Here is an 11,499-nt window from a genome sequence, read left to right as displayed (position 1 = left end):
GTAGAGCGGGTTGGCTGGTAACCAGAAGGTTGCTGGTTCGATCCCTGCTCCTGACGAGCTGGCTGTCGCCCTGCGTGGTTGACTCCGCCGTCGTTTAGTGAATGTGTGAATGATTGGTTGTAAGACGCTTTAGATAAAAGCGTCAGCAAAACCCCCTAAATGTAAATGATATCGGTTCTCGCTGAAGGCCGTGTCGGTTGCCCGGTCGTTTGTTGCCCGGGAAGGGTATGTGGGCTCCGGTATGACACGTTTCCCTGAGAACGGCTCACTGTTGACATGCTCCGAGGAATCGAGGAACGAGAGCGAGGAGGGAAAAGGGCGGTTGTCAGGACAACCAGCCATGACAGTGAACCCAGCCGTCGGGAACTTTAGTCCCAACGACCTCTCCCGTCCTGAATCTGAAGCCCTGATCGCTTCGGTCTGCCACAAAGATCCCGTCTGAAATGCTGTCCCAGTGCGGTGGCGGTGAACCCCTCGACCAGGGCGGACCCTGGCCTACGAAGTGGACCAGTCCGATGTGGGGCGACATGAGGCAGGGCCACGGGGTGCAGGAGTGGCCCGACGGATCCAGGTATGAAGGGGAGTACCTGAACGGTCTGAGACACGGCCCGGGCCGGTTCACCTGGAGGAACGGAGAGGTAAGGTCTGGTCACCAGTCTGGTCTCCACTCTGAAGACCCAGACCGTCCAAGACACGTTCTGTTCATGTTGTTTCATAAATAACTCCAACCTTGAAGCTAGTTTTGCGACGCTGTAAAATATGTAATGTTTAAATAACAGTTGGCCGGAGTTGGACACTGTAAATAACCACAAAAACACCATCAAAAGCCGTCAAATTTTAATGAACTGATTAACTTCTGCTGTGAGATTATCTTGGGGTTTCTTGCTAGATCTGCCCATACCGTAGTGTTGTTTTTCGCTTATTTTAACCCTTAAGTAATTAAGTAAAACACCTTCTTTTTTTTTTGCAATGGACAATCATTGACCCATAACAGCAGAAGTTACCGATTTTATAATTACCCAAAGCTACACTCAAATTAAAATGTTTGCTGTTTAATCATAAATGAATTACATATCTTAATAGGCCTGACCTTTCTGTGCGATAACCAGGAAGATAGATATGTAGCTTCATTGTTCGGAAACTGATGGAGGTGGTTGCAATAGCAACTCACTACAACTATCTCCTCTAGGCTCCAGTATTAGTTGATGGATTCCCTGTAATACATAGCCTGGCCGTTCCCTCCCTGTGTTTTTGTGTGCAGTATTATGAGGGTGCGTTTTATAGAGACTACCGCCATGGTGAAGGGGTTTACAGCTGGCCCTCAGGCCACAAGTTTACTGGCAAGTTCTACCTCAACAAGAAGGAAGGGTTTGGAAGGAAGGAGTTCCCTGATGGATCCAGCTTTCAGGTATGGATCCGGACACAATGTGTATGGAAGGATTCAGGAAACGTTTTACTTTTCTTTCTTTTTTCCACCTCTTCACATTCTTTGTTTTTTTGTTTTTCATTCTGTTTTCCATCTCCCCTCTCTCCTCTCCTCTCCTCTCTCCCTCTCTCCTCTCCCCCCACTCTCCCCCTCTCCTCCTCTCCTCTCTTCTCCTCTCCCCCCTCTCGTCCCCCCCTCCTCTCGTCCCCTCCTCTCTTCGTCTTCTGTCCTCTCTCCTCCTCTCCTCTCCTCTCCCCCCTCTCCTATCCCCTCCTCTCCTCTCCTCTCCTCTCCCCTCTCTCCTCTACCCCCCACTCTCCCCCTTTCCTCCCCTCCCTCCTCTCCTCTCCTCTCTTCTCCTCTCCCCCCTCTCGTTCCTCCTCCTCTCCTCGTCTCCTGTCCTCTCTCCTCTCCCCTCCTCCCCTCCCCTCCCCTTCCCTTCCCTCCCCTCCTCTCCTCTCCAGGGCCTGTACCATGCTCACCAGAAGTTTGGCCCAGGTGTGTTAACTTACCCTGACGGCCGTCAGGACGTGGGTCTGTGGCGTGGGGAGCACCTGGTCAGGCTCTGTACCTCCCTGGAAGGGGGCTTCAGCCTAAGCAGCTTCCCAGAGTATGCTGCCTATATGAGCCTTCCTCCTCCTGGTGCTATAGACCCCCTGACCACGGTACAGTAAAGCTTTGGCCCCAACCATCTGGGAAGAGGGGATACACTTTCTATATTATTTAATACACTGACAGTTTGGAATTCATGTTTGGTATTGTAGTGTATTTTATTTTCATGCACACGCTCATTATCAACAGTATTGATTACTTAAACGATCTCATAGAATAAGATAAATATTGAACAACAGATACATATTATCTTTGTTTATAAAATCACATGTATAGGTTTTCATTTTGTCCATATTCAAGCACACTTTCTAGTCCCTAACCCTAACCCTAACTTTTACAACCATAATTTTCCCAATCATTTTACCCACCAGGCATCTCATTTCATTTCATTTTTCTGCCCTTTCCTCCTCAGCCTTTTTTTTTGTCTACTGCTACAAAGCCAGTCTCCAAGGTAAGCTTGGGCCATAAACACCCACTTGACTTTATGGACTCTTGAGTTGACCCCACTTAGAAGAGCCTTTCTCCTTCAGCTATGTTATGTTTCCTGTGGTCGCCTTCACCAGTTTGACACCTCATGTTGTTTCTCACTTAGCACAGTCAATCGTTTAACATCGACGTTTAGTCAAATGAGGGGGTGACAGTCGCTCAGGAGGCAGAGCGGGTTGGCTGGTAACCGGAGGGTCGCCGGTTCGATCCCCGGCTCCTCCTAGTGGAGTATCGAGGTGTCCCTGAGCAAGACCTCTCCCAGTTGGGAGGCTGTCGCCCTGCCTGGTTGACTCCGCCGTGAACGTGTGTACCAACGTAACCCTAACGTAGAAATGAGGTGTTTGAATGATGCTAATGCTAACAAACAAAGCTAATGCTCCCCCCAGGACCCCCAGGACACCCCCTGCGCCGCCCGGCTGTCCGGGGTGAGCCTGGCCCGGCCCCCCGGCCTGGAGTACTACTCCGCCGACGGGGACCACCTGCCCCTGCCCGCCGGCTTCCGGAGGGAGCTGGACCGCAGCTTCTCCGGAGCGCTATGGGAGCCGGACGCGGAGCCAGCGCCCGCCCCCACCCTGCCCTGGCAGCTCCGCATGCAGGCCCACATCCGCAGACACAGGTGGGGGGGGGCAGCAGGGAGGGGGTCCACCGCCAGCCATCCTGCAGTTCCACCCTCGTGCTGTTTCAGTTTGGATGAACACGGTGTTGTTAGCGTTCATGACTTTTGTTCGCTGCGGTGAATGTCGCTCGGTGTAGAGGTTCCGTTAAGTTCAGCAAACGTCAACTTTTAGAAAGAATGACCTTAATGAGGTACTTGAAATTAACAATCATATCAAGTTTCAACATGTTTATTTGTGGATTAGTTTAAAGTGTGTGTGTGTGTGCGTGTGTGTGCGTGTCTGTGTGTGTGTGTGTGTGTGTGCGTGTCTGTGTGTGTGTGCGTGCGTGTGTGTGCGTGTCTGTGTGTGTGTGTGTGCACGTGTGTGTGTGTGTCTCTGTGTGTGTGTGCGTGTCTGTGTGCGTGTGTGTGTGCGTGTGTGTGTGTGCGTGTGTGTGTGTGCGTGTCTGTGTGTGTGTGCGTGTGCGTGTGTGTGTGTGTGTGTGTGTGTGTGTGTGTAACTGTGTGTGTGCGCGTGTGTGCATGTGCGTGTGTGTGTGTGTGTGTGCCAGGCTAGAGACAGTGCGACTGTGTTGGGACGTGAGTGCCGTCCTGTCTCTCTCCAGGAGCCCGTTTGGCCCTAAGGGGCCCTTGGAGCTCAGCTCAGAGCTGCTGATCCAGAGGGCCGGTGAGGGCGACTGCCACGAGGTCAACCGGATCCTTCGAACCCGACGGGTCAGCCCCGACGTCAGCGATGCCCGCGGCCATACTGCACTCACGGCTGCTACGGTAAACCCTTTACACTTTAGAGCTGCACGATTGTTGTATTACTTATGGTTTATTTAATTGTCCATGCTGTTTTTTTTTTCTGAGGTTAACTGCCACGATGCGATCATCCACCTGCTGCTCGATACGGGCGCTGACATCGATCACCTGAACTGCGAAGGCATGAACGCACTCGCAGTGTGCCATGTCCTCTACTACCCCTTTCAGTCCCTTCACACCACCCTGGCCGAGAAGGCAATACCCCCCACCCTGTTGACCACAGAACAGGTAGATACCATATAAAATAAAACGCCCACTGTCTGCCACATAGGCCCCAACCCACAGGGAATAAGGTCAACTGTACCACCTCTCCATGATCAGATGAGGCGACTCATTTTAAATCAAGTCGGTTAAAATCAAACTAACAGTCCGCAAAATAATTTGCGTCATTGTTAATATCCTCTGTGATATTTGTGGTATTCAAATGTAAAGGGAAATAAGTGTGTATGTAGTTGGTTTCTATTGCTTCCTCTTTTTCATTTCCATGTTGCATAAGCTACCCAAATGGAAATGCAGGACACAAGATTGTCTCGTGTCCACCGACCATCACGCATGACCCAGACTCTGCATAGCTGAATCACGTCATTCATTTCAATCACCTAAATGGCCAATGCAATTTTAGCACATTACAGTTCTTTTCAATAACACTGAACACCAGACGTATCAACGTCCTCCTCTCTGTGTATCAGGAGGCAACGCTTCCGCCGCCACCAGCCGACAGCCCCCCCAGGGCTGACCCGGAGATCACCGAGCAGCACGGAGACTCAGCCAGCAGCACACCGGAGGACAGCCAGCGGGGGAGCGTCGCGGAGTCGGAGGGGGGAGAGGAGGTCCCAGGGCAGCTCCGCTCTCTCCAAGTGCTGGACGGCCACATCCCATTGGGCAGTGTCATCTGGCGAGGGGGTGGAGCCAGGGCTACCAGAGGAGGGCCGTTGCCAGCAGGTGCTGAGGTACAAAGCGCGGAGGTTCTGACCGCTAACTGAGTGCAGCTAGCCTGTGCCACTGAATGGCAGTGTTGCCAGATTGGGCCAGATTGGGTGGGAAATCGGGTCCAATCTGGCAACACTGCTGTATGGGCCTTTATCACAGAGGTGTAATGGAAGGGTCAATCACAGGTGCATCTCATGATGTTAATTATATATATATATATACGAACGTCCCCCTGTCGTTTAGCGGTTCTGGGACAATGCGGACCGTCCGGTCTTTAACTCGGCGCAGTCCCTGGAGAGCTTCTTCGTCCCGGTGACCGAGGACGGGATGCAGCACACGGCCGAAGCGCTGAGTCACATCGGAGTCCCCGCTCGAACCCACAGCCACGAGACCCTCCGCAGGATGGCCGCCATGAAGACGGAGTGAGGGCCTTCTCTCTGCTTTCTGCCGATTAGGAACCATGGAGGTCATCTGGAACCCTCGTCCCCAACCCTCGACTTTAGACGTGACACTAAATAGACGTCAATACCTTTTGCGAAACAACTGGCGCAGATAAAAAAGCTAACTGAACGTGCAGCGGCTGAGTTTGTAGTGCCAGGGCCACCTTTATTAAGAACTGAAACGCAGGCTCATTCCTATTGTTTTATCGTCGGTGTATCCGAGTGTTACATATCCACCTCCGTGCAGCGTGGGGGGTCACCGCTGTGTGTGTGTCTGCAGGCACCGCGCTCGCTGGAGCACCCTGAGCCTGCTGCTGGAGAGGGGGTCCGACCCCAACGCCTCCAGGCTGCCCATGCCTGTTCTGTTCCTCGCCATCAAGGCCGCGCACGTGGAGGCCGTCCGGGCTCTGCTGCAGCGTGGAGCGCAGACCGACAGGCCCCTCCCCTCTGAGGTGAGGACACGCCCCTCTGAGGTGAGGGCACGCCCCGCCCCTCTGAGGTGAGGACACGCCCCTCTGTAGACCTCTCCTCACACAGACAGGCCCCTCCCCTCTGAGGTGAGGAAACCCCTCCCCTCTGAGGTGAGGACACACCCCTCCCCTCTGAGGTAAGGTAACCCCTCCCTTCTGAGTTGAGGACACAGCCCTCTATAGACGGACCCCTCCCCTCTGAGGTGAGGTAACCCCTCCCCTCTGAGGGGAGGACACACCCCTCTGTAGACCTCTCCTCCACAGACAGGCCCCTCCCCTCTGAGGTGAGGTAACCCCTCCCCTCTGAGGGGAGGACACACCCCTCTGTAGACCTCTCCTCCACAGACAGGCCCCTCCCCTCTGAGGTGAGAAACACCCCTCTGAGGTGAGGACACACCCCCCTCCCCTCTGATGTGAGGTAACCCCTCCCCTCTGAGGTGAGGACACACCCCCCTCCCCTCTGAGGTGAGGACACACCCCCCTCCCCTCTGAGGTGAGGTAACCCCTCCCCTCTGAGGTGAGGACACACCCCCCTCCCCTCTGAGGTGAGGTAACCCCTCCCCTCTGAGGTGAGGACACGCCCCTCTGCAGACCAGTATTTCTTGTACACTGAACAATCACTGCGTAATCCCACTGAGGAGTCGAGTTGTGTGTTTGTGTGTGTGTGTGTGTGTGCGTGTGTGTGTGTGTGTGTGTGCGTGTGCGTGTGTGTGTGTGTATGCCTGCAGTGGAAGGGCCTGTATCCCCTTCACGTCGCTGCAGGCTTGTCGGGCCCCGAGGGCCCCAGGATAACAGAGCTGCTCCTGCACGCCATGGCTGACCCTGATGCCGAGGCACGGGACCAGGATGACGTCTATCACCTGGACAAGGTGTTTGTTCCGCCACGGCTCCACCGCCATGACCCGCAGCCTTGAGGCCCTGGGGCCCATGGGGCACATGGGTTCCTGCAGCCCCTTGTTGTCAGCCATTTCCCTGCGGCCTAAAGTCTGTCACGTTGCTGCTGCGGAGTTGAAATGGCTGAACCGTCTTTTTTTGTACTCGACCAATCAGAGGTGTTCAGCGCTACAAGCCCCTCCCCAAAGCCCCTGTACTTTTGTTAAGTACTCCCCCGAGCCTTTCGGGGGTTAGAATAAATGTTGCACGAGTACCTGCAAAGGTTCCTAGTCCCTGGGTGAAGTTCCTAGGGTGGATACACGGCCATAGAGTGTATTGGTGTTTTCCTGTCTTTTCTTACATAATCATAGCAGGGTTTGGTATTATATTATAATTTAACAAAAGGCTGCTAATTAGGTTTTGTACGCCAATTATAAAAAATTGTATATAATTCTGGGAGCTCCTGTTTGATATTGCTGCACAGACTAGGACAGAGACACAAACGGCTCTCGGGAACAAGACCCTGGCTCCCCCATCCTGGGGCCCCAACCCAGAGGAAGGCTTCCCCGGGGCCCCTCCAGAAGGGGGTCGGACCGCCCTGCACCTGGCCTGCCAGAGAGACACCGACCACAGCGTGGGTGTTCGACCCGTTCTCAACCGAGAGGCTACTGTGCTCAACAGTCCTGTTGTATTTATCACAAGTGTAGGGTTCGGAGTCGATGTCTTGCAACGCTTTGGAATTGACGAACGATGTGTGTTTGTGTGTGTGTAGAATGCCAGCGAGGTGGTGTCACTGCTGCTCTCCCACAGAGCCAGAGCTCACCTCCTGTGGAGCGGACACTCCCCGCTGTCCCTGGCTATCGCTAGCGGCAATGACATGGTAACAACGCACGCTCTCACTAACGCCCGGAAACAGCTTGCCGCTACGTGGATCTAATGTGGTAGGAAATTGAGGACATGTTGAGGACAAATTGAGGGCTGGTTCGATTTGATGTCCCTATGTGTGTTAGTTATAATTCACCATACTAACTGAATGCCCCCCTGTCTAGGCAGTGGAGCTGTTGTTGAAGGGGGGGGCAGATCCTAATCTTCCGCTGGGCCGAGGCGTGGGCAGTGCCCTGTGTGCCCTCACCAACATCGACTACGACTCCACTGGACACCCCCACGACAGGGCTAAGATGGTATGTACCCACAATAACGACAGCAACAACAACAATAATAATAATAATAGGGGGGAGTAAGCATGCTGTGACCACTTTGTATTTGTTTCTTGCAGTTGGATATGTTAGACAAGGCGGGGGCAGACATCAGGATGCCCGTGTTGGTCGGGGAAGGCCCGAAGAGGGCCTTCGGGACAGCTGTCGACTACGCACACTATACCTTCAACCAGGTAACGCACACACACATAGATATAAACACACACATATACAGTATATACACAAACACACATATAAACACACACACACACACACGCCTATATAACCACACAGCCTTCTCTTGGTGTGGCGTGCCCCTGACCAGGACCAGCGCATCGCCCACACCTCCTACCACGCCCTGAGCCAGCGGGAGAGGGGCGTCCACGAGGCCCGCGGCCACCTGCTGAGGCTGATGGCCGCCATGCTGAGGCAGACCGCCGGCCGCGGGGGGGCAGGGGAGCGCACCCCGCCAGGCAGTCAGTACATAGAGCCATACTGTCAGGGGGTGGAGGACAATGTGGGGATTCTTGTGACTGATTCTTGCCTGCATGGGTTTTTTTGTTCCTACATGTGTTTGGATGTGAGTTTGTGTGTTGGGATGTCTGTTTGTTTATTGGGATGTGTGTTTGGATGTGTCTTTGTGTGTTTGAATGTGTGTTTGTGTGTTGGGAAGTGTGTTGGGAAGTGTGTTTGGATGTGTGTTGGGATGTGTGTTTGCTGTGTGTTTGTGTGTTGGGATGTGTGTTTGTGTGTGTGTGTTGGGATGTGAGTTTGTGTGTATGTTTTGTGTGTTGGGATGTGTGTTTCTGTGTGTGTTTGTGTGTTAGGATGTGTGTTTGTGTGTTGGGATGTGTGTTTCTGTGTGTGTTTGTGTGTTAGGATGTATGTTTTGTGTGTTGGGATGTGTGTTTGGATGTGTGTTTGTGTGTTAGGATGTGTGTTTGTGTGTTGGGATGTATATGATAGCCTAATTTGATAGTCTGGATGTGCTTCAGTGTGATTCTGATGAGCTCTTTTTCTGATAGGTGCCAACAACAAAGAGAAGTTTGTGTACAAAGGAGGAGGAGCCAATGCGCCACAGGGGCGTGGCCCCAGGGCGACCGTTGCCAAGGAGACAGCCAGACCTGTGTCTCCGGTGTCCGACCGTGAAACAGAAAAGTACATCGCACACGCAAACTTGAATGATAACAGAGATTTTTACATGTCAAAAATATCATAGGCTTGCACACGTGCAGGTTTACAGCGGTTAATGGTAAAACTTTACAATAAAGGTACATCAATTAACAATTAAGTACAATTATTTAATGCAGTATTAAGCGTTGATGATACATTAACGCTTAATACATTTACTTAGGGTGATAATGTTTTTTAATAGTGTTCATGTTTCACGTGTCAAGGTATTTATTAATTGACAGGTTATTAATTAGGGTTAGGGTTAACCCTAGTCTAACAAATCTGACTTAACATTTACATCCAAAGTGGGAAGGCAGACAAGCCCGAATCTGTGTTTACTTTCCTCTGTTCCTGGAGACAGGGATGTTTAAAATCAAACCTGTGTAGCAGACTGCCCACTGTACAAAATGAGTACAATAGGGGATTAGGATAAAGCCTAGCCCACTCCTAAAGATTGGAGATGGTGTGCCAGTGCCGCCATAGTCACCAACAACACCTGAACTACAATGCAAACACCAAACTCCAACCAACTACCCCTAACCCTAACCCCTATGCTAATGCTACACAATCATGCTCATGAATGCATTAATGAATGTTGATTCATTTGATGTGTCCTTTATTTATTACGATTTTTTTTTTTTTACCCTATTGTGCTCTCCTATATCTCCCCCTTACTGCCCCTCTACCCTTTCCTAGTGGTGGACCTGCTGACCGAGCCCAAAGCAAGGCAGCGTGGCAGAGCAGAACGAGGGCCGACGGCAGAGAGCGGAGAACCAGGTGACCACGTCACCCACTCACAGCAACACCTGGGTCTCTGCATTGGGTTACCCTCCAACAGAAAGTAGACCCCCACCCTGTGGAGACCGGCTGCCCTGCTGCTCCGCCCACAACGGACGAGTGCACTTTAAATCCAATCCCAAACTTTTCAGAAGAGTTCTAAGAAGGAGGGATAGCGTGTTATCCCCATGACGACGACCCGTTGCTGTGACCTTTTTATTCCAGTCGTTCCAGTCGTGTAGGAGCATTACAATGAACTATGTTTTATATGATGTGCGCCACACGCATTGCATGTGATGCATGCATCAACACGACGTGGCATTAGATATGTCGCATATAAGTGTCCTCTATCAGAGCCACCTCGGGCAAGCCTAGTGAAGACGAGCCTTTATCACACTTTGAATCTAAGCGTAAAATAGTGCAGCGAATGGCTTCGCTGGTTTGTGGATGAGGGGGATTTAAATGAGTGGGTTTGCATTCTTTAATAGATCCATGTTTTCTAGATGTAGTTTGTCAGTTAGTCAGTTGGTTGAAACCTGCAACCTCACAACTAGTTGCTACTAAATTATATTTAAATAATTTATCCACATTTATTTATTTCATCGTGACTTAGATGTCATTCGATACAGGGCAGCCGATCCAACAGGTGACTAGGAGACAGGTGTCATCTGAAAAATAATGACTCCCATGTTTCTTAATAAAAGGTAACGGCTGATGGAAACTCACTCTGCTCCGGGGAGAGCGTGATACCGGGTGCAGCGTGCAGACAGTCTGGAGGGGGCCTTCCTGAAGGTCTGTGTGTGCATCTCTTCCAGGGCGCCTCTGGGCTGGTGCTACCAGTGCGGCCGCTCTGCGTTCGTGACCCTGACGGCGTGCAGCCGCTGCCACCAGGTGCTCTACTGCTCCGGCAGCTGCAAGCTGAAGGCCTGGGAGCAGCGCCACCGGGACGAGTGCATCCGCCTGCCAGGTGGGGAATCAGAGGAGCATCATCTGCTGCTCTCACTGACCATGAAACCTGATGTGTAGGGAGAGAGAGAGGGAGAGAGGGAGAGGGAGAGAGAGAGGGGGAGGGAGAGGGAGGGGGAGAGAGAGAATATTGTGTATTGATTCACTAAAAAAAACAACATTATTATTCTGTTAACCTAGTTTTAGTTGTATTAGTTTAATCGGGATGATTTCAGCTTGTTAGTGTCTGATCTTTTACTGTGTATTGTTTTAAATCGCTTTTCAAAGTGTTTGGTTTAATATACATTTGTAGAAAAACAACTTTATCAAACCAAACTCTTACTGTGTATATATTTTTCTTTTCTTTCTTTCATACTTTCTTTAGTAAGCCCAAGTTCCCCCCCTCAGCGGGAGAGGGTCAAATCCGGTAGAACGCCCGGACCCTTGAAGATGTCAGAAAAGGTCTCAGACAGACCCTTGAAGAGGTCAGAGAAGGTCTCAGACAGACCCTTGAAGAGGTCAGAGAAGGTTCCAGAAGTTCACATCGACCCTTCGGAAAACTACAGCTTCATCTGATCACATAGAAAATAATAACTTAATGATGATAATAGGTAAGAATTATTAATAATTATTTATAATTCATAATAATAATAAGTTATGAATACTAACAACTTTAGATCAGTACAGCAGCAAATGACTCCCTGTATGATACTATAACAACATAAGAAGCTTGGTAAATTAAATGATTTAA

The 11,499-nt window shown here is 51.1% G+C and overlaps 1 protein-coding gene across 1 annotated transcript; it reads left to right on the top strand.

Moving 5' to 3' along the window:
• Positions 1–443: 443 nt before the first annotated feature.
• Positions 444–11,324, top strand: ankmy1 (ankyrin repeat and MYND domain containing 1; the record flags this gene model as incomplete). Its single annotated transcript, XM_079739686.1, has 20 exons — positions 444–638; positions 1,262–1,408; positions 1,891–2,091; positions 2,451–2,489; positions 2,911–3,140; positions 3,692–3,908; positions 3,993–4,172; positions 4,634–4,894; positions 5,118–5,296; positions 5,595–5,766; positions 6,513–6,653; positions 7,142–7,291; positions 7,430–7,537; positions 7,707–7,838; positions 7,934–8,047; positions 8,179–8,329; positions 8,879–9,011; positions 9,723–9,803; positions 10,619–10,770; positions 11,134–11,324. The coding sequence occupies 20 exons, from the start codon at positions 444–446 to the stop codon at positions 11,322–11,324; spliced, it is 3,174 nt and encodes a 1,057-aa protein (XP_079595812.1).
• Positions 11,325–11,499: the final 175 nt, after the last annotated feature.

Source organism: Pollachius pollachius (genome assembly GCF_949987615.1).
Source record: "Pollachius pollachius genome assembly, chromosome: 7".
NCBI classification, from domain to species: Eukaryota; Metazoa; Chordata; class Actinopteri; order Gadiformes; family Gadidae; genus Pollachius; species Pollachius pollachius.
Note: the sequence above shows the minus strand (reverse complement) of the source record. Positions and strands in the feature narration are given on the sequence as shown.